At 30.7% G+C, this 22581-nt stretch overlaps 1 protein-coding gene across 1 annotated transcript in view; it reads right to left on the reverse strand.

The window, feature by feature from the left end:
- The window catches only part of LOC131588470 (maltase-glucoamylase-like), a 69157-nt gene that overhangs the window by 40904 nt on the left and 5672 nt on the right, over window positions 1-22581 (reverse strand). The window contains exons 4-19 of the mRNA XM_058857340.1: window positions 22254-22363; window positions 20332-20483; window positions 18530-18701; window positions 16691-16790; window positions 14888-15000; window positions 13675-13800; window positions 12384-12515; window positions 12184-12303; window positions 10612-10725; window positions 9113-9197; window positions 6633-6750; window positions 5334-5505; window positions 3977-4093; window positions 3400-3554; window positions 1579-1663; window positions 414-470 (exon numbers count right to left, since the gene is read on the reverse strand). Of these exons, the coding sequence (XP_058713323.1) occupies window positions 414-470; window positions 1579-1663; window positions 3400-3554; window positions 3977-4093; window positions 5334-5505; window positions 6633-6750; window positions 9113-9197; window positions 10612-10725; window positions 12184-12303; window positions 12384-12515; window positions 13675-13800; window positions 14888-15000; window positions 16691-16790; window positions 18530-18701; window positions 20332-20483; window positions 22254-22363 (1928 nt within the window). The remainder of the gene's footprint in view (window positions 1-413; window positions 471-1578; window positions 1664-3399; window positions 3555-3976; window positions 4094-5333; window positions 5506-6632; window positions 6751-9112; window positions 9198-10611; window positions 10726-12183; window positions 12304-12383; window positions 12516-13674; window positions 13801-14887; window positions 15001-16690; window positions 16791-18529; window positions 18702-20331; window positions 20484-22253; window positions 22364-22581) is intronic.

Below are 22581 nucleotides of genomic sequence, written 5' to 3' on the forward strand. Positions count from 1 at the left end.
AAAGGGAGAAGGAGAAAGAAGGGGAGGAGGAGGGCAAGGAGGGGAAAGGGGAAAAGAAGGAAGAAGAGAAAGAAGGAGGAAAATGAAGATGAGTAGGAGGATCAGCAGGAGGAGGAGAAGGAAGAAGGGGAGAACAGGGAAGAGGAAGAAGAGGAAGGAGAGGAAGAGGAGAAGGATGTGGTGGAGGAAGAAAACAAGGAAGAAGGAGGAGGACGGCAAGGAGGAATGTGCGGAACATGTGGAAGAGGAGAAAGAGGAAGAAAGAAGAAGAGCAGGAGGGGAAAAAAGGAGGAAGGGGAAGGGGAAGAGAAGGGAACAGTGTTACTCCTCTATTTATTTATTCAGCATTTCAGGTTTTTATCCATGTATTAAAGTAATTAAGGAATTTTAACTTCTGGACACCCTGGACTCACCGACTCATACTCATACCAGACAGCGTCGGGAATGTAAGCCGAGATCACCTCCACACCCTGCAGGTGGGGACACATGGATTATTCCAGCAACAAGCACCCAAAATTGCCTAAAATCACCAAAATTCCATCAGGATTTTGCTTTTTCAGGGTTAATTTTAAGTATCCCAAAACGTGGAGAATCATCAAATCAAAGAAGTCTAAAATACCAGAATTTAACCCGGGCATCCATGCTTTGGGTTGGAAGGGCCTGAGTGCTACATCATCAAAGCCATTAATGGAAATTCACTGTATTTAACCCAAAATTGGAGTGCTCCAAGCACAAAGTCACAGAATATTAATGGAAATCATTAAATCACCCAAATTTCCCTTTTCTTGCTGATATTTCCTGTGTTTATGGAATATTTGGTTCCACTCCAAGAAATCCAGAGTGATTTGCAAAGGTTTTGCAACAGAAAAAACAAAAATCGCAATTTTTTGTTGCGATGAATCACAAGAAAAGTAGGTTAAAAATCAACATTTAAGGGGAAAATGGAGAAAAAGGAGAAAATTTAAGAAAAATTGATTTAAGGAAAAATACATTGAGAAGCAAATGAATGCAGAAGTGGAAAATTTAAATTAAAAAGCAATTTAAGAAAAAAATTAAATGTTAAAAATATGTTAAGTAGGGAAAAAGAAAGAAAATTACTAACTATTAAAATTTATTATTATTGTGGGGCAGAAAATGGAATAAAAATAATTTAAGGAAAAAAATAAATGTAGGAGAAAATAATTTATGGAGAAAAATAATTTTTTGAAATACATTAAGCAGAAAATGAAATTTTGAAAGTATTTAGGAAGGGACTAAATATAAAAAATAAATTAAGGAGAAAATCAGGTTTTAAAAATAAGAATTTTTAGGAGAAAATGAAATTTAAGAAGTAATAATTTAAGGAGAAATTTATATTAAAGAAAATTGTATTTAAATAAGATTTTTAAACAATTTTTTTTCCTCTCTTCTCCAGCTTTAAAATCCAGACCAGGAGGGGGAAATTGATCCTCCCAAAGTCAGGGAATTACAATTTAAAACTGGAGAGAAACCCCAGATTCGAGAGAATAAAGGACCAAGAAATTCAGTTTTGGGCTTTTTGCAGTAATTCCCAGTGCAAATTGGGGGAATTCCACCTACGGGCTCGAGCACAGGGGTGATGAGGAGCCCTGGACCCCACAGGAACTGCCCATTCACGTCCCATGTGGCCTCCTCAGCGTAAAACCTGGGCCGGCAGCAAAGCAGAGTTGTTAGCGGCATTAATTAACTAAGTGGCTAATTAATTGCATGTTAATTAAGGCTAATTCATGTTGTTTTAACCCTTCAAGATCTCAGATGTTTAAAATGCACTGTATCCCAGAATTGTTTCAGATGGAGGCAATGTGGAGCAAATTCAGCTTGTTAATGATGCATTAATTATGCAAATGAGTCTGGGGCTGGCATGCATTACACTGGGAAGGGATCACCCTCACCTGGCCAAACTCTCCTCTCAGGGGGTTCTGGGGAGGGATGGGCCTCATTTTCTCCAGGGTGAACTAGGTGAATGTCAAGGTCAAAGTCAAGGTCAAAGTCAAGATCAAAATCCAAATCAAAATCAAGATTAAGACAGAAGTCAAGATGCAAGTCAAGACCAAGATCCAACTCAAGATTAGGGCCTGCTGGAATTAGAGGTACAGAGTGTGTGCCCTTATGTTTGATACCTGGATCTGACATCCACGGAAGCACTGAATTTCATATAACACCATGAAAACAAGTGTTAAAGTTAAATAGAAAAACTAGGAGTGCAAGTGTGTAAATTAGAAAATTTTCTTAAGTCACTGAGTGAAAAAGTTAAAGTTTAGAGTTTAAGATAGTTTAGAGAACAAAAGACATGACGGAAGATTTAAGGTGTTGTCTCTTCTTCCTACTTCCTTCTTCTTCATCTTCTTCTAGAGGTTTTTGGGTAGTAGTAAGTGACTGCATAGAGAATGCTGCAGTGCAGCACACAGGTGTTGGGTCATTGGATCACTAAGAAAAATAATTTACTTAGCATTTGTTAATTGGATAAATGTACATATAAAAGACCTTGGGAAAGTTCTTTGTTAGCCATTTTGCACCCTTCTATCTTGGTGCACGTAGCTTCTTGTACCCTGTATACATGTAATGCAGATAAAAGAAGAATAAACAACCAAATCCAAACAAGAGAAAACTGCCTCTCTCTCATCAGTCTCAGTCTGAGGGGGAAACAGAACTCAACCAAAAGTGTCCCATCAGGACAAGGACCCAAATCAAGGCCAAGTTCAAGACCCAGCCAATATCAAGATCAAGACCAAATCAAGGTTGAGATCCAAATCAAGGTCCAAGTCAAGGTCATGGTCTTAGTCAAGATCAAGATCCAAGTCAAGTTCAAGATCAAGTTTGAAATCACAAACCAAGTCAAGGTCAGGATCCAAAACAAGATCAAGGTCAAGACGCAAGTCAAGACCAAGATCAATATATAAGTCAAGATCAGGATTCAGATCCAAGTCAAGATCCAAATCAAGATCCAGATCAAGATCCAAGTCAAGATGAGGATCAAGATCCAAGTTGAGATCAAGTTCAAAATCCAAGTCAAGATCAAGTTCAAAATCAAAAACCCAGTCAAAATCAGAATCTAAATGAAGATCAAGGTTAACCCAAGTCAAGATCAAGATCGAGATCAAGATCAAGATCAAGATCAAGACCAAGTCAAGATCAAGATCCAAGTCAACATTAAGACCAAGATCCAAGTCAATATCTAAGGTAAGCTCAAGATCAAGACCAAATCAAGTTCAAGCTCAAGATCCAAGTCAAGATCAGGATCCAAGTCAAGACCAAGATTAAGATCTAAGTCACGCTCAAGATCCAAGACCAAGATTCAAGTCAAGATCCAAGACAAGGTCAAGATCAAGATTCAAGTCAAGCTCAAGGTGCATTCCCAGGTGCATTCCTGGCTGGACTCACTCATGCAGCAGTGGTCGAGCCACGGTATCTCCGCGGGTGTGGGCACGGTAGAACAGTGAGTACAGGTAGGGCAACAGGTGGTACCGGATGTTCAGGTAGTGTCGGGATGAGTTCACCAGCACTGAGTTGGCACCGAATGCAGCTGGATCCTGCGGCTGCAGCCGAGACAGGGATTTTACTTTTTTTTCTGTTTGTTTCTTTGTTTGGGGCTTTTAAAATTATTTTAATTTTAATTTTTTTAAAAAATAATTTTACTATATTTTTTGTTTTATTTTTACTGTTTTTATTTTATTTTATTTCTTTGTTAATATTATTTTTAAATTTTAAATCTAATTTAATTTAATTTTTAATTTTTAAAAAATTTTATTTTGTTTGAGGTTTTTTGCCATTTTTAATTTAATTTAATTTAGTTAATTTAATTTATTTTATGCCAGCTGACAACAATTTAAAAATTTAACTATGCCAAACCTTCCCCTGCCATCCATAAACACCCTTGGGAGCCCAAATTCCCCAAATTTTGGACCCATCAGCATAGAAATTTAATTCCCAAAACTGAAGTTTTGGGGAATTCTCTCACTGTGCTGCTCTCGTGGTTGTGGTTCCTGGCTAAGGGGTAAAAGGCTCCAAGCTGCATCCAGCGCCGGCAAAGTTCCTCCGGAGCTGCCCCCAAGGACCCACAGATGGCCGCCCCCACCTGCCATGGAGAGAAAAATTGAAATAGAAATTTAAATTAAAACTGAAATTTAAAGTGAAATTGAAGTGGAATGTTAAACTGAAATTAAACTTGAAGTTGAAAATGAAATTAAAGTAGAAATCAAAATTGAAATTGAAATTAAAATTAGAGTGAAATTTAAATTGAAAGTGAAGTTGCAATTAAAATTAAATTGAAGTTGGACTTAAAATTGAGGTATAAATTGAAATTATATTTGAGTTGAAATGGAAATTGAAATTAAAACTGAAATTGAAAGTAATCACAGTAGACATAGAAGCTGAGATTGAAATTGAAGTTGCAGTTAAAATGGAAATTGAAATTAAAGTTAAAATTGAGTTTTAAGTAGAATTTAAAAGAAAAGCAGGACATTTTTGTTGCCCAGCTTGTTATGGCCCAAATTGCCACCAAAACTCAAATTAAATTTCCCAAATCTCTGAGATTCGGACCCAAAATTTTCCTGTTCCATTTTCCTCTTAAATATTCACATCAGTTTTTTATTTCTTGTCCACCTGCACTTTCAGAATTCCCCAGTCCCTCCTGACTTTTCTGCAATTATTTAGTTCAGGTTTTTATGGATTTTTCCCATTTTTCTATAATTATTGATTTCAGATTTTTCTGGGATCTCTGGGCAGATTTTCCCTGTTTCTCCATAATTACTTCATTTGCTTTTTTCCTGCGATTCCAGTGTGGATTCTCTCTGCTTCTCTATGATTATCAAATTCAGGGTTTTTTGGCATTTCTGGACATATTTTCCCAGATTCATGCAGATATTTTTGGGATTTCCAGGCGGATTTCCCCAGTTTCTCTCTAATTATTGAATTTGGGTTTTTTCCTGGGATTTCCAGATGGATTTTTCCCTATTTTTCTCGAATTATTTGTTTATGGTTTTTTTCTGGATTTCCCCCTATTTTTGTATAATTATTTAATTCAGGTTTTTCCTTGGATTTCTGGGTGGATTTACCCCATTTCTCTCTAATAATTATCAAATTCCAGTTTTTCTGGATTTCCCTCCATTTTTGTATTATTTAATTCAGATTTTTTCTGGGGTTTCTGGGCAGCTTTTCCTGGGATTTTTGCAGACTTTCTATTTCTCTCTAATTATTTAATTTGTATTTTTGGGATTGCTGGGTGGATTTTCCCCGCTTCTCTCTAATGACTTAATCCAGATTTTTCCTGGCATTTCCTTGCACATTTTTTTCCTGTTTTTGCCCTGATAACTCACATAGGGGATCCCAAAGAGGCCAAATTCCAGCAGAGCAGGGGTAGCCCATCGCAGATGGTCCCAGGTGGCTGCGTTGTCCCCAAGCCAGTGGCCACCGAGGCGTCCGGAGCCCGCAAAGGTTGAACCGGACACCAGGAAGCTGCGGCGCCCTGGGGACAACCGGCCTAGAGCCCTGGAGTGAAAAATGGGGGAAAATGGGGGGAAAAAAACTAAAGTGAGACTTAAAAAAACAAGAGAGATTGAAATGGAATAGTGGGATAAAATAATGGACTAAAATGAGATTAAAATACAACAATGAAATAAAGGAGTGAAATAAAATAATGAAATTAAATAAAATAATGGATTAAAATGAGATTAAAAAGGAGACTGAAATGAAACAATGGAAAGAAAGAATGGAGTAACATAACAAAATAAAAGAATGGAAAAATATAATGGAATAAAATAGTGGAATAAAATGAGATTAGAAAAGGACATTGAAATTAAATAATAGAATAAAATAATGGAATAAGGTAATGAAAGAAAATAACAAAAAATGGAATAAAATAAAGGAATAAAATAATGAAATGAAATGAGTTTAGAGAAGGAGATAAAATAAGAAATTGAAATCACAAAATGTCAAAATGAGATAAAATGAGTTTAAAAAATAGAAAAAAAAAATTATAATAAAATAATGAAATAAAATGAAATTTTTAAAAAAGTGAAATAAGATAATGGAATAAGATAACAACACAAAATAAGAACATCAATGAATAAAAGTAATGAAATAAGATGGCTTTAAAAAAGAGATAATAAAATAAAATTATCTTAAAAGAGGACGTAATAAAACAGTGGAATAAAATAATGAAATTAATTAATGAAATAAAATGAGCTTTAAAAATAGATAAAATAAGCTGAGAAAATAAAATAATGAAATAAAATTAGCTTATAAAAAGGAGATAATATAATAAAATAAAATAATGGAATAAAATAATTTACCTTAAAAACAAAAATAAAAAATAAATTACCTTAAAAAAGGAAGAAAATAAAATGATAGAACAGAATAATGAAATGAGATTAAAAAACAAAGAATAATAATAAGAATAAAATAATGGAAGGGAAAGGGAAAGAAAAGGAAATGGGAAATGGAAGGGGAAGGAGAAAGGAAGGGAAGGGGAAAAGGAAGGGAAAGGGGGAGGGAAGGGGAAGGGAAGACAAAGGTGAATGGGAAGGGAAAAGGGAAGAAAGGGGTGGCCTGGAGTGGTCAGTTGGTCACTGGGGGTCACTTCTGAGGAAGATTCCCAGAATTCCCGTAATTCTCACCGGAGCGTTGCCAGTGCCATGGAGTGGCCGTACAGGCTGTGCACATCATACTGCCGGCCCCAGGACTGGACAGCATCCAGGCAGAGTGACCGTCTGAAGAGCGGCCAGTCAGCCACGCCTACGAGGGGACATGGGAATTGGAGAGAAATGGATTAAAATTGTATGTTATGTATTGTTGGTATGTGTATGTATGTGGGTTATATAAGTTACAACATTATTACTACTAATTTTAAATATAATTTTAAAAATTTTTTATTATTTTTCTCTTTCATTTTCTGCTTCTATTTCTACTATTTCTAATTCTATTTTTGCTTACAATTTTACTTCTTTTATTATTTTTTATTGTCATTATCATTATTATAATTTCCAACATCATAATAATGACAATAATTATTATCATTATTATAATTATTTTCATTATCATCATTATAATTACATTACCATTTTCATTATCATAATCATCTTTATTATTACTATCATTATCATTATCACTTATTATATATTATTCTTAATTAATTTATGTATGTAAATTATGTCTATTACGCATTAATTATAAACAATATATAAAAAGATACACTAAATGTATTCGATCTTTATTACACTCTAGTTATTTATAATTAAATAACTTCACAAAATAAATGAATAATTATATTAATAAAATTTATATTAGACACATATTATTTATGGTATATATGTATTTATTTATATGTATTAATATTATTTTAATGTATACAAATGTATACATTTATATTTTAATTACATAGGACTTATATGTGTTATTTAAGTTAAAGAATTATTGTTATTCATACATATTAGAGATTATAGATTATTACATATTCTATAAGTAAGTTATGTATGGTCTATGAAAATTAGATACATTTAATATATTCAATATTTACTTAATTCAATATTTATTTTTTAAAGATAAAATTCCATAATTTCAGAAAAAAAATATATCTATACAACCTGTATAAAAGTATATGTATTTATATGACATAACAAAAGTATTATTTTAATTTATATAAAGGTATTAATTGTTTTTTAATTGTACATTATTCATATATGCTAACATATAAATTATTATCACATTGTTATATTAACTTATTACATATTCTTCTGTGCATAAATTATGTTATATAAAAACTAGATACATTAATTATATTCAATATTCATTCTTTATAGATAAAATGACAGTCATGTAATGAAAGAATTACATAATAATTATATTAATAAAAACAATATATAACTCTCTATTATATATTAATTAATAAAATATTATTTAAATGTATACAAATGGTCGAATTACATTTAAATTATATAGGGTTTGTATATGTAATATGCTATTCTTCTATTGTTATACATATTTATGACATACAATATATTTATATATGATATTCTATTATTATCTATTGCTGCATATGTTAATTATATATGTTGCACATATATATGTTCCATATTAATGATATAGATTCTATATATTGAAATTATTAATTATATTTATTATATTTAATATATATAATAGATATAAATGTTTATTATAGATAAAATTTTGCAATTTTGCAAAATGTGTATGTAATTATATCTATAAAATTTAAGTATAAATCCATACATTTGCACAGTTAATTAAAGTATTTGAATATAAACAAAGGCATAGAATTAGATTAGAATTCTATAGGATTTATGTGCTGTATAAGTTATAAAATAAAATGATATTGTTATACAAATATATTAACATATTATAAATACTAATTTACAAAATATATGCAAGAATAAAATAAAAAAATTGTAATATTTGTATGTATTAGAACAAAATAAAATATTAAAAATAACTAAAAAATCAATAAATATGAAATCAGATAAAATAAATATATTAATATGAATAAATATAAATACAAGGGGAATATTTTGATGTTTATCTTTATAAAGTATTTGCCACTATAACTTATTAACAAATAGATTACTACCACATTTATGGAGTGGAAACATGAGATTTTCTTCTTGGCCCTGATAATTACTGAAAATAACCATTTTATTTTTAAATGTGGCATAAATAAATAAAATAAACATTGAAAGATAAAAGTAAATATGAACAGAAATGTAGACAATATATTAAATTAAAATAAAAATAAAATATAAATGAAAAAGTGAACATCAAAATTAATGAAAAATAAATTTAAAAATAAACTCTCCCTGAGTGATAATTATTGAAAATAAATGGACCTTAAAATTGAGCATCAATAAATAAAAATAAAAAAAAATAAACATTGAATCATAAACATAAATGTAAATGTAAACAATATATAAAAATGAAAATAAAAACGAAAATTAAACATAAAAACCATAAAAATAAACATAAAAATAAATATAAAAATAAACATGAAAATTAAAAATAGAAAAGTAAAGATTGAAATAAGAATAAAAATTCCATATTCCCAGTGAATTTTCCATATTCCCACTGATTTTGGGGGATTTTCTCTTACGGGGGGTGTAGGGCGGAAAGTTCCATGTGCTGTCAGTGCAGCCTCTGGTGGAGCCAGGGATGAAGCATGCAGCTTCGTTCATGTCCTGGGAAATCACAGAATCCAACTTAAAACCAAAACTGGAATATTGAAATATTTTAATATTTTAATATTTAACGGCAAATCCTCATGGGCTTTTTGCCTAATTAAATTGGAATTTTGAGGTGAAGTATGGAGTTTAATTAAAATTAATGAGGAGATAAAATTCCCCTGCTTGCAAGAAGTATTGAAGAAATAATGGTAACAATAGTAATAATAGTAGTATTAATATAAATATTAATATAAAATATTAATAAATGTTGTGATTGTATAATTATATTGTGTATAATTATTATAGTTTACCTATACTTTAATATAATTTATGTAGTAAAAAAGCATAAATAATGTAATAACTAATATAACAGGTATTATTTCAATATCACTAATAAAATTATTATATTTTAGACTTATTATAACTACATTATCATTATATTATCATCATATTATATTAGTATAACAGAAATTATATTAAGCATTACCCTGTTATTTACACCATATATGGTAATAAATGACAAATGTATGTACTGTTTCTTAATATAAAGTGTATCGATATAAATAGTAATATAATAGACATTATATTTGTATTGACATTAAAATTAATAATAATATAATAGACATAATTTTATGATTATAATATTGTAATAATGTAAAAGACATTACCGATATTATTTATTATATTGTATCTAATAATAAATGATAAATTGACATAAAAATTATTAACACAAATTATAAGAAATATTAAATTGAATAATGCAATATCTATTATATTAATGGATATGTTAATATTAATATTTCTGTATTATGATACTATAATCCTAGGTATCAGGTTATTTATTATGCAGTATCAAAAAACCAAATCATTAATTTCTGTATCATTTGGTAATAAAATCTCTGCATAAATAAAAAAAATCCAATAGAATGTCTATCTTATTACATTATAATCCATATTTTATTAGATGTTATACTGTTTATAATAATAAATTTTAAATTTATATATAATTTATTAATACAAATTCTGTATAAATAGTAAAAATAATATACTACTATTAAATATAATTAAATCCATTACCTAATGTATAATTTTATTAATATTATTAGAATTTTATTTAATATTTAATAGCTTACATTAGTATTAAATACATTATAATATGAAAATTAATATTAATAACAATTATTTTGATTTTATTAACTAATATTAATTATAACAATAGTTTAATGGTAATATTAATTATTGTTGTTTTATTAATTAATACTCATAATTATAAAAGTATTGATATAAATATTAATTTTTTTTGTAATTGTGTTTGCAGGCACTTTTCAGAAAGATTAAATTTCCTCAAATCCCCCTTTTCTGACAGAATCCAGCATCTGTTTCCATTAAAACAATTAAAAATTATATATAAATTTTGGGGTTGGCTCACGATCCAGATGCCGTCGTAGGGGATGAGCTCATGGAACCTTTGGAATTCCTGCTCCCACCACTCCACACACACGGGGTTGGAGAAATCTGGGAAAACCACCTGGCCTGGCCGTGCCTGGAGGAAAAAAACACCTAATTGGTTAAAATTGGGATTTTGGCACAGGGGAGAAACATGAATTTTCATGCTTCCAGTGGGTTTGGGGATTTGGGGCCTTGGAGGGATAGAAAAAAAAATAAACAAAAAATAAAATCTAAAATATAAAATAAATGAATCAAAATAAATCAAAATTTTGTTTAAAAAAATAGAATGAAAAATCAAATTTAAATATTGAAAAATTAAAGATTAAAAACAAATTGAAATATATTTATGAAAAATAGAAAATAAAATAAAAAATTCAAAATAAATAAAACTAATTAAAAAAAACCTAAAAATTTTAGTAAAGTACAAAAAATAAAAAATAAAAAAGAAAAATCAAAATAAATCAAAATTATGTTGAAAAATAAAATTGAAACTCAAAATATTGAAAAATCAAGAAATTGGAACATGTCAAAACTAATTTTTAAAAATTAAAAAATTCAAACTAAGTAATTACCTCTCCCATCAGTGTCATTGGCCATCAGTTAATGAATTACCTCTCCAATTAGCATATGGGGAATTAATTCATTCCCTCTTCAATTCAGAGGTGGGGCTCTTAATTCGCTTTCCAATTAACACCAGGGCTAATTATTAATTACCTCTCCAACTGGCTATGGGGGCTATTAATTCCTTCTCTTGTCAGTGTTTGGGGCCATTAATTAATGGATTATCTCTCAAATTAGTTGTGTGGGCTAGTAATTAATTATTTACCACCCCAAGTAGTAGCTGGGGCTAATAATTCCATCTCCCACCAGCACCAGAGGCTATTAAGTAATGAATTACCTTTACAATTAACACCAGGGGCTATAATTCCCTTTCCAACTAAAATCAGGGGCAATTAATTCCTACATCAATTAGAATCAGAGACTACTAATTAATTTTCTCTCCAATCAGCACTGAGGCCGTTAATTACTTCAGTCTTCGATTACCACCAGGGGCTATTAATTAATTAATTCCCTCTCCCTTTAGAATCAGTGGTTGTTAAGTAATTCCCTCTCCTATCAGCATCAGGGGCTATTAATTAATTCCCTCTCAAATTCACTTTGGGGGCTATTAATTCCCTCTCCCATTAGTATTTGGGGCCATTAATGTATGAATTACCTCTCCAATTGCCATTGTGGGCTATTAATGAATGAATTACCTTCCCAGTTAGCATGAGGAGCTATTAATTAATTGCCTTCCCAATTAGTGGCAGGGGCTATTGATTAATTTCCTCTGCAATTCACATGTAGGGCTATTAATTCCCTCTCCAATTAACACCAGAAGTGATTAATTACCTTTCAACTTAGAGTCCGTGGTTATTAATTAATTCACTCTCCCCGGAGAAGCTACTAATTATTAAGCTGGAGGCTATCAATTATTAAATTCCCATTACAATTAATATCAGAGGATATTAATTCTCTCTCCAGTTAACTTCACAAGCCATTAATTAATTACCTCCCCAATTAGCGGTGTGACGCCATCAGACTCGTTGACCCACACCCGTTTCTCCTGGCCTCTCTCGAAGGTCCTGTAGGGGCTCCCGTCTGCCATTGGCTCCATGGCGATGGCAGCATCCTAAACCCACCAAAAATGGGGAAAAACCTCTGATTTCAGCATTCCCCCAAAAATGATGGGAAATGGGAAAAATCCCTCACCAGGACAATGACGAATTTCTGCTCAGCCGCACTCAGGAATTCGCGGAAATTGGGAAGATCGTGGAATTTGATTTTGTCATAGGTGAAATCCTTGCACCCGTCCATAGCATCGATGTCAGTGTACTGCACATCCTGGGGACATGGATTTGGAGTGAAATTCCTTGAACAACACTGGATTTGGGAACATTTAAGTTTTTAAAATTCTTTTCTACCATAAAATTGGAGTTGAAGGCAGAGGACTTTCCGAAGTTTGCAGGATTTTGGAAACGGGATTTTGGGGATGGGGGTGGATGGAGCTCATTTTTGGGGGAAATTAAGGGAAATTATTTGGGAATAATTTGGGAATTAAGAAATGAATGGGGAGAAATCAAAATGGGGAAACCACTACTGGAAAAATGGGGGAAGATGTAAAATAATTTGGAGTCTTTTATGTAGCATATGGACTATATAATCAATATAAATGTTATATTATATTAAATAATAAAATATAAAATTAATAAAATTTAATATTATTAATAAATTTGAATTTAATAATAGTATTAAATATAAAATGTGTATTAATTACAGAAAATATAAATTATATTTTAATTATATTAAATGTAGGATATAGAATATAGGTGTATAATGTGGAATACAGAATAAATTATAGAGAATAAATATAGACTATATTATAGCTATCCTATGGAATACAGAATATTATATAATATACATTATACAGATTATAAAGGAAACATAAAATTCAGAACAGAGAATATATGTTATACAAGAAATAATATATAGAATGTAGACTATAGATTTAATATGAAATCATTGTATAATATTGACATAGACTACAGGCATATATATGTTATATAGTATTTGTGAAATAAAATATGGAATATGGACTTTATTATATAGGATTTAGAAGTTAAAAATTTGGCACATTACATTTAGATATTCTATAGAGCATAGAATAAATAATAAACCCATGTAGAATAAAATATATATATATAATGCAGAATAAAGACTAAATATGGGATATGGCGTTATTATAGAATAAAGTATATAGAACATGCCAATCACAATTTCTTAAATAGACAAATACATATGATATATAAATACAAAATATAAAAATAATTAATGCAATACCAAATGTAAAAATAAAATTTAATAGTGGATAATAATAATGGATAATAGTGGGGAATAATAATAGTAATAATAATAGTAATAAAATAATAAATAACAATAAAAATTATAATGAAAATAAAAATGAAATATTATTAATAAATATTTGAGTAGTGTTTTGACTCACATAGGGCAGCCCAATTGCCCGGTTCCGCTCAACCACAGCCTTCACCTCATCCAGGGATCCGTAACTGCGGTGGCTGAGCTGGAATCCCAGTGCCCAATATGGTGGGAGGGCGGGCAGCCCAATAAACTGGGAATTAGACACCAAAATTACTCACTTCCCTGAAATTCCCTGATTTCAATCCAAGTCTGGGAGGTGTCAGCCCAATAAACTGGGAATTTGACCCAAAATTTCCTCATATCCTTGAAATCCCAACATTCCAACCCAAACCTGGGCATTTGCTGGCTGATAAACTGTTAATTCAACCCCAAAACACCTCACATTCCCAAAATTCCCTATTTCACTTCGAATTTCAGAAGTGACAGCCTAATAAACTGAGAATTCAATCCCAAAACACCTCAGACTTCCAAAATCCCAACATTCTGACCCAAATCCAGGAGGCGCTGGCACCAGCAGCTTAAATAAACTGGGAATTTGACCTAAAAACTCCTCACACTCCTGAATTTTGCTGATTTCACCTCAAATTTGGGTGGTGGCAGCCTGAAAAATTGGGAATTCTGTTGGAGTCTGAGATACAGAGTGTGTGCCCTTGTTTCTAATACTTAGTTCTAGGATTCAAAGAAACACTGAATTTCATATAACATGAAATTCATGAGCATGTTTTCATGGTGATACATGAAAACAAATGTTAAAGTTAGATAGGAAAAGTCTAAGCGTGTAGATTAGAAAGTTCTTTAAATCACTGGGTGAAAAAGTAGTTTAGAGAACAGGAGACAAGATGGAGGATTTAGGGTGTTGTCTCTTGTCCTTCTTTCTTCTTCATGTTCTTCTCCTGGGGGTTTTTGGGTAGTAGTAAGTGATTGGGTAAAAAATGCTGCAGTGCAGCACACAGGTGTTGGGTCATTGGGTCACTAAGAAAAATAATTTAGTTGGCATCTGTTAATTGGGTAAACGGACATATAAAAGACCTTGAAGGGGATCTTTGTTAGCCATTTTACCCCTTTTCTATCATAGTGCACATAGCTCCTTGTACCTTGTAATACTGATAAGAAAAGAATAAACAACTGAGACCGAATGAGAGAAAACTAGCCTCCCTCTCATCAACCTTCAGTTCAAAGGGCAAAAGAACCTAATCTAAAAGTCCCTAATGAGACAGAATTCAACCTGAAACCACCCCACATTCCTCAAATCCCCCAAATTCTCCCCAGATCTGCACCTGGACATATTCCTGCACCACCTGCTCGGGTGTGTCCCCCAAAAAGATGTAAAAATCCAAGATTCCTCCGATTGTCCGGAAAGTGACGGCGGGAGCCGGAGTCAGTGCCACCTCTACCGGCACAAAAACAGAAGAATATGCCTTTTGCAGTCAGAGAGGCACAGAGAGTGTGCCCTTATCTCCAATACCTGGCTCTGACTTCCAAGAAAGCACTGAATTTCATATAACACCATGGAAATAACTTTTAAATAGAAAAACTAGGAGTGTGAGCGTGTTAGAGAGTTTTCTTAAGTCACTAGGTGAAAAAGGTGAAGTTTAAGGTTTAAGCCCTTTTAGAAAACAAAAGACAAGATGGAGGATTTAGGGTGTTGCCTCTTGTCCTTCTTTCTTCATCTTCTTCTAGAGGTTTTTGGGTAGTAATAAGTGACTGGATAGAGAATGGTGCAGTGCAGCACACAGGTGTTGGGTCATTGGGCCACTAAGAAAAATTATTTACTTAGCATTTGTTAAATGGATAAATGAACATATAAAAGACCTTGGGAAAGTTCTTTGTTAGCCATTTTGCACCTTTCTATCTTGGTGCACGTAGCTCCTTGTACCCTGTATACATGTAATTCAGATAAAAGAAGAATAAACAACCAAGTCCGAACACAAGAAACAGCCTCTGTCTCATCACTTTCAGTCCTGGGGAAAAGAACCCAGTTAGCAGTGTTGCATCAGGACATTTGCCCAAATGCCCCCAAATTTTGATGGAAATTTAAAGGTATCCCAGAATTTGAAATTTTGATTTTTTTCAGGTTTTTTTTTTCCTAAGAAATGCTGATTTTCACTCATTTATAGCCCCAAAAAGGCAAGGGGAACAAGAAGGCAGGATTTGGTCTCAATAATTTTATTTTATTGATTTTATTTAATTAATAATTAATTAATTAAATTGATGGTTCGAATTTAGTGATTAAAGGATTAAAATATCAATGAATAAATTATCACTCAATAAATTCACTTAAATTATCACTGAATTAGATTATCACTGACTTAAATTATTTAATAAATAACCACTTAATCAAATTATCAAGTAACTAAATCTGCAATTTGAATTCAATAAATAAAATTAAATTAATTTAATCCACTCAGCCAATTAATACAACGGAAATAATTTAAATTGAATAATTTAAGTTTTTATTAATTTTATTTTAACAGAGTTAAATAATTTAAATAAAAAACTTTGTCTTAATTTTTAAATTAAGTTTTTAAATTTTAATTTCAATTAAATTCCTTCAATTAATTCATTCAGTCAATAAATGCAATACTTGAATTAAATAATTTCAATTAATTATTCAGATAATTAATTTAATAACACCCAAACACATTCACAGAGATTTTAGGCCAATTCAGGGATTTTATTTCCAATTTTGGCTGAAATTTGAATTTTTTCTCCCGAAATTGTCTTGAACAGTAACAAATTATGTTTTAATATTTGATAAAAATGAAATAAATATTAAAAATTAATATTATTTTTATATTTAGAAATATGGAGGTCATTTTACTCTCATAAACATAACAATAAATTTATTGATTTTTATATTTTTATTATGTAAACAATAATAATTTACAAATGTATAAAATTATTTAAACTTTAATAAATATATTTTATTCAAATATTAAAATTTTGTGAAAGGTAATATTTTAAAAAAAGTAAACATTTTGCAAGAATTTAAAAAATTTAATATTTTATAGAAAAATAATATTTAAATAAATATTTTATAATATTTTTAGTATTTTTGGCATTATTTGGAATTTCCTCACCCATGGCATTGCTGTTCATCAGGAAAACGCCCATGGAAGCTCCAGAATTGTCTTCCAAACAGAGGAAAAATGTATGTACTCCGGCCAAGTTCTCCACACTCTGACAAAAAAATGGAGAAAATCATTAAAATTTAAAAAAGTAATAATTACAAACACTTCAAAAATCAACCACCATAGGGGAAACATAAAAATTATCACTTTTAGCATTATCTGTTAAATTTCTGCTTTTATTTAAAATATTTTCAAGTGTTTCAAATCCGCTTAAAGCAAAAAGTTGGGGAAATCTCCCCCAAAAATTGGGGATTTTGGAGAAAAAACCCCAAATTCTTCCCAATTTCACTTAATTTTTATCTAAAATAATAATAAAATAAATTTACTTAATTTTTTTTTACTTAAAAAATAATTAAGCTTCAAAATTTAGCATAAAAAGTATTAAAAGTCCTTTCTTTAGGATCATGTCAAGTCTTCCTACAAAATCCCCAGAAAAATTTGGATTTGGGAATGCAGGAAAAAAAAGGGGGGTGGGAAATGAGAAGCATCAAAGGCTGATTAAAAATGTCAGATTTTCTAAGTTGATAAAGAGTCGAAACAACAGCCCAAACAAGTCACAGATTTGTGTCAAAGCAGCCAGAAAAAGGTGATTTTAGGGGTTTTTATTTGGAATTCAGATTTACATTTTAGCCTAACCTTTAGTTTTAAATTAATTTCCATGTTGTTTTTTATTTTCAATCTTCAATTTACTTCTTATTTAATGAACTCAAATTTTATTTCAATTCTTAAATTTTATTTGCATTTTTATTTCTTTTTGAAATTGATTTTCAAAACTTTAATTTGATTAATTTAATTTTAATTTTTACAATTTTAATATTAGTTTAATTTATGAAGTTTGGTTTTCATTTATATATTTATTTTTTATTTATTTATATTTTATATTTATTTTTTATTTAAATTCTATTTTTATTATAATTTAAGTTTAATTTTAAATAATTTTCATGAATTTTGTTTTATTTCCCAGTATATTCATTTTATGTCTAGTCATGTCAATTTTCCCTCCACCTTTCCTTTTTATTGATACTTGGAATTTTCTTTGCTTCACTTCCACTTGGTCTTTTCCTTTATTCACTCCCATTTGATTTTTTCCTTTATCTCACTCCCATTTTATTTTTAATTCTTGATTTTTGCAACATAATTGTCTAATCATCAAATTTAAACTTTAATTTTTAAAATGAAATTTTAAAAATGAAATTCTTCTGTCTTGATCTTTGACACTTTTATTTGAATTTTAAACTTTAAACTTTAAACTATGACTTTAAAAATTAAATACTGCATTTTTAATTTCAAAGCCACTATCATTTAATGTCGAAATTTAAACTTAAATTTTAAACTAAAACTTAGATTTTTAAATTTTAATTTATTCTTTTAAGTTTCAATTGTAAGTTTTTAATTAAATTAATTAAAAATTTAAAATGAAATTTAACTTTTTAAATTTAATTTTAAACTAAATTTTAAACCTTAAACTTTAAATTTTAAATTTAACATTTCAAAAACCAAATATAAATTTTAAATTTCAAACATTAAACTTTAACTTTTAAAATTTGAAGTTCAATCTTTAAACTTTGAACTCTAAACTTTAAAATCACCATTTCATGTCAAATTTCAGTTTAAAAATTCTCACATGCCTTCCGGCTCCACAAACAAATTCCAAACAATCTAGAAAAACCTCATTCCAATGAGAATTTCACCCATCAAAACCTTAAATTTTTTCAAATTTTTAATGGAAATTGAAATCCCAAAGGCCAAATTTGCCCCAAAAGCGGGGAGATGAGCCCAAAGCCTCACAGCAGAGGGGGCGGCGTGGCGGCTGAAGAGGGGCCAGGTCTTCCACTGCAGATCGTGCCGGAAGCTCCGGTGGAGATGCTCCCCCAGGCCATAGAGGTTGGAGCTGGGAATTCGGGTGGAAATCTGCAGGAATTGCTCGGAAAACACCAAGGGGCCGATGGTGGTGTCGAATCTGGGGTGAAAAAAATTGAAATTTGTAATGCGAGTTTAAGTTTAACCTTAAAATCAGAAATTTAAAACTTAAAAATTTAAAACCTAGAACTTCAAACTCAAAATTTAAAATTTTAATTTAAAATTGGAAATTAAGTTATAATTGGAGAAAATACTGTTTGGAGCAGAAAAAATGCACAAATTTTCATTCTGTTTTTATTTATTTTCAGAAAACACTTTTGGGATCCATTGGAAAAACTTCTCTTGAAACGTTCCCTAAATGTTCTTTCAGTTTTTATTTAATTTTGAAAAATAATTCTGGGATAATTTTTTAAAAAAAGTTTCGTAAATTTCCTTTTAGTTTTTATTGCATTTAAAAAATTGGGACTTATTTAAAAAGTCTTCCTCCAAACACAGTCCAAATTTTCCTTAAGCTTTCATTTAATTTGGGGAAAATAATATTGGAATCTGCAAATTGTTGCAATTTTCCTCCAGTTTTTATTTAATCTGGAAAAACAACTTTGGGAATTCTTTGAATGATCCCAGGAGTATATTCCCCAAATTGAAAAAAACGAAAGAAAAACTTTATCAATTTTCTAGGGAAGTTTTCAAAACAATCCCAGACTTATTTTTTTTCCAAATTAAATATAAACTGCTGTACTTTATGCAATTTTCAGCTCCAAATATAATTTTTGTCTAAATTAAATAAAAAAAATGATGCAAAATCGAAGCAATTTTCTGATCCCGACATTATTTTCCCAAAATTAAATAAAACCAAAGCAAAATTTAAGGAATTTTTAAATCCCAAAATAATTTTTCCTGAATTAAAAAAAACAAAGGAAAAATTAAGGCATGCATCGGTGTTTTAAAAAACTCTCGTTTTCTAAATTAAAAAAACGAAAATTAAATTAATTTCCAAGTCAAATAAAAACTGAAGAAAAATTAGGAAATTTTCTAAGAAACTTTTCCAAAAGTGATCCCGATTTTTTTTTCCTAAATTAAACAAAAATCTTCATGAAAAATTCTTCATTTTTCATATTCCAACTTTATTTCCCCAAATTAAATATTTTTAAATGAAATTTAAAGTAATTTTCTAACATTTAAAAAAATCCCAGAATTAATTTTTCCAAATTCAATAAAAATTGAAGGAAAATTTAATCAATTTTTAGATCCCCCAAAAAATTTTCCCCAAATTAAATTGAAGTCTAATTAATGGAAAATTAAGACAAATTTCCAGGGTTTCAAGTAGATCCCAGCATTGGATTTTTCCAAATTAAATAAAATTAAAATTAAAATTAAATCAGTTTCCAAAGAAAATGAAATAAAAACTTAAGGAAAATTAAAGGAATTTTGAAATCTGAAAATTCTTTCCCCCAAATTAACTAAAAAACAAAGGAGAATTCAATCAATTTTTTAGTATTTCAAAGAAATCCTGATATTTATAACAGAATAATTTGGAATTTCCCAGCATTTATCCCAGATTAATTCAGAATTTTCCCATTGGCTCAGCCCTTCCTGATGACAAATTTGCCTTTTTAGGGAGCAAAAAAGCCCCCCCAAAAAGCAGGGAAAAGGACAATTTAGCGATTAAAGCTTATAAATCCAGCCCAAAGCAGGAATTTTTTGAGGCAAAACCTGGGAAATTTGCTCACATGACTTTGCTGGTGCTGGCTCGAATAACCTGGATCCCAAAGGGATTTTCCTGGAATTTCAGCTGATATTTGGGGTCAGAGGTTGCGGGGCCAGAAAAGGGCCCAATGTGGTCGTGGGGGACCTCAAACTGCTGCTTTTCGGGGTCGGTGAACTGCAAAAAAAAGGGAAAAAACGGGAATTTGGGGATTATTTTTTGGGGGTGGAAATGATAGGTTTTGAGATTGGAAATTTGGGCTCAGAGGGGTGGGGATAAAAGAAATGGGAAAAAAGGGATATAAAGGAAGAAAAGGAAAAGGGATAAAAGGAAATTAAATAATTGCAGAATATAAAAGGAAAAGGGGGAAAAGGGGAAATAAAAACGGGAAAAGGAAAATAAAATGGAAATAAAAAAGGAAAAAGGAAAGAAATTTTAAAAAGGGGGAAGGGAACATTAATAAATGAATAGAGAAGAGAAGAAGAAATTTGGGAAAATTTAAAATAAGGAAATATAAGTGAAATTTAAGTGGAAAAAGGGAAATAAAGAGGAAATAAGAAAAGGAAAAGGGAAAAAATAAAATTTAAAAGGGAGGAAATTGGAAATTGAAAAAGGAAAAAATTGGAAAGGGGAAATAACAGGGAAATAAAAAATGGAAAAGGGAGAAACGAGGAGAAATGAAAAACTGGGAAATTAAAAAAGAAAAAGGAGAAAAAGGAAAAATCAAAATAAATAAAGGAAACTCCATTTCCTTTTCAAAGGAAAATAAAGGTGACAGAAAAAAAGAAAAGGGAAAAAAAGAAAAAAAAATTAAAAGGAAAATAAACAGAAATGAATAAAGGGTAAAACGGGAAAGAAATTAAATAAATGAAAGGAGAATAAAGGGAAAATAACAAAAGGAAAGGGGAGAAAAGGAAAAGAAGTAATTTTAAAAGGGAAAAAATTGAGAAAAGGTAGAAGTAGAAAGGAAAAAAAAGAAGGAGGAAAAAGGAAGGAAAGAGGGGAAAAGGAGGCAGAGAATAAAGGGAGAAAAATAAGTGGGAAAGGGAGAAAAATGGTAAAAAGAAGAAAAAAGGGAGGGAAAAGAAGGAAGAGGAAAAATGGATGGAAAAGAGGGAAAAAGAGGGCGGAGGGAGTAAAAGGGGTTAATTTTAAAAGGAGGAAAAAAGAGGGGGAAAGGGGAGAAAAGGAAAGAAAAAAGAAAAGAAGGAAACTCAACAAAAGGAAATAGAAACCAGGAAAAAAATCCAAGAAATGGATTAAAAGGTGACAAGATCTTAAAAAAAAAAAAAAAAAAAAAGAAAAAAAAAAAGTAGGAAAATATTTTTATATATCCACGGAAAGAAGAAAGGGAGGTAAAGGGAAAATTAAATTTTTAAAAAAGAGGAGGAAAGAAAGAAGAAGAAAAATGGAAAAAAGAAACCCAGGAAAACTCAAAATAGAAAGGGAAATCAAAATCAAAATGGGAAAGGGGGCGTGAAAAAAAAGGGGAAAGGAAAGCTTTAAAAAGATATAAAAATATTTGAAAATGAAAAATTAAATGGGCAAAAGCAAAAAGCAGGGAAAAAGGGAATAGGAAAAACAGAAAAAGGGGGGAAAGGGGGAAAAAATAAAGGAAACGAGGGGAAAAGGAATAAAGAAAAAATATAAAGAGGAAAAATAGTTAGACAAAATTGAGAGAGAAAAAAGGAAAAAGTACGAAAACCCCACCAAAAAACCCAAAACGCTATAATCCAAGACAGCGAAGAGCCAAATTCAAACAAATCCCAATCTGTGCCACCCCAAATCCCGGGATTTTCCCGTATTTTCCCCCACCCCTCTGCCCCGAGCCCTGAATTTCCCACAAACCACAAAGTGATTGGAATGCGCTGCGCGGAAAACACGCCCAGACTGGGGAATTTCCACGGAATTTTCCCTTTTCCCAGGCAGTTTTCCCCCGGGCTGCACCTGCAGGCGGAGCCGCGCGGAGCTCTGGAACTGTGCCCGGAGCCGCACGAGGTCCGCGGCTGCCCCGAAGAGCGACGGGGAGGGGAGCCGGCGCAGGAAGACCTCGAGGCCTGCGGGAATCGGCAATTTCAGAGAATTGGAATCCATTCCATTCCATTCCATTCCATTCCATTCCATTCCACTCCATTCCATTCCATTCCATTCCATTCCATTCCATTCCATTCCATTCCATTCTTTACTCTATCTCGTCTTTATTTTATTCTATTTTTTCTATTTCTTATTTATTGTATTTTTTATATTATTTACCATTTTTATTTTTAAACCTTAT

This window comes from Poecile atricapillus, chromosome 26 (assembly GCF_030490865.1).
Source record: "Poecile atricapillus isolate bPoeAtr1 chromosome 26, bPoeAtr1.hap1, whole genome shotgun sequence".
Taxonomy (NCBI): Eukaryota; Metazoa; Chordata; class Aves; order Passeriformes; family Paridae; genus Poecile; species Poecile atricapillus.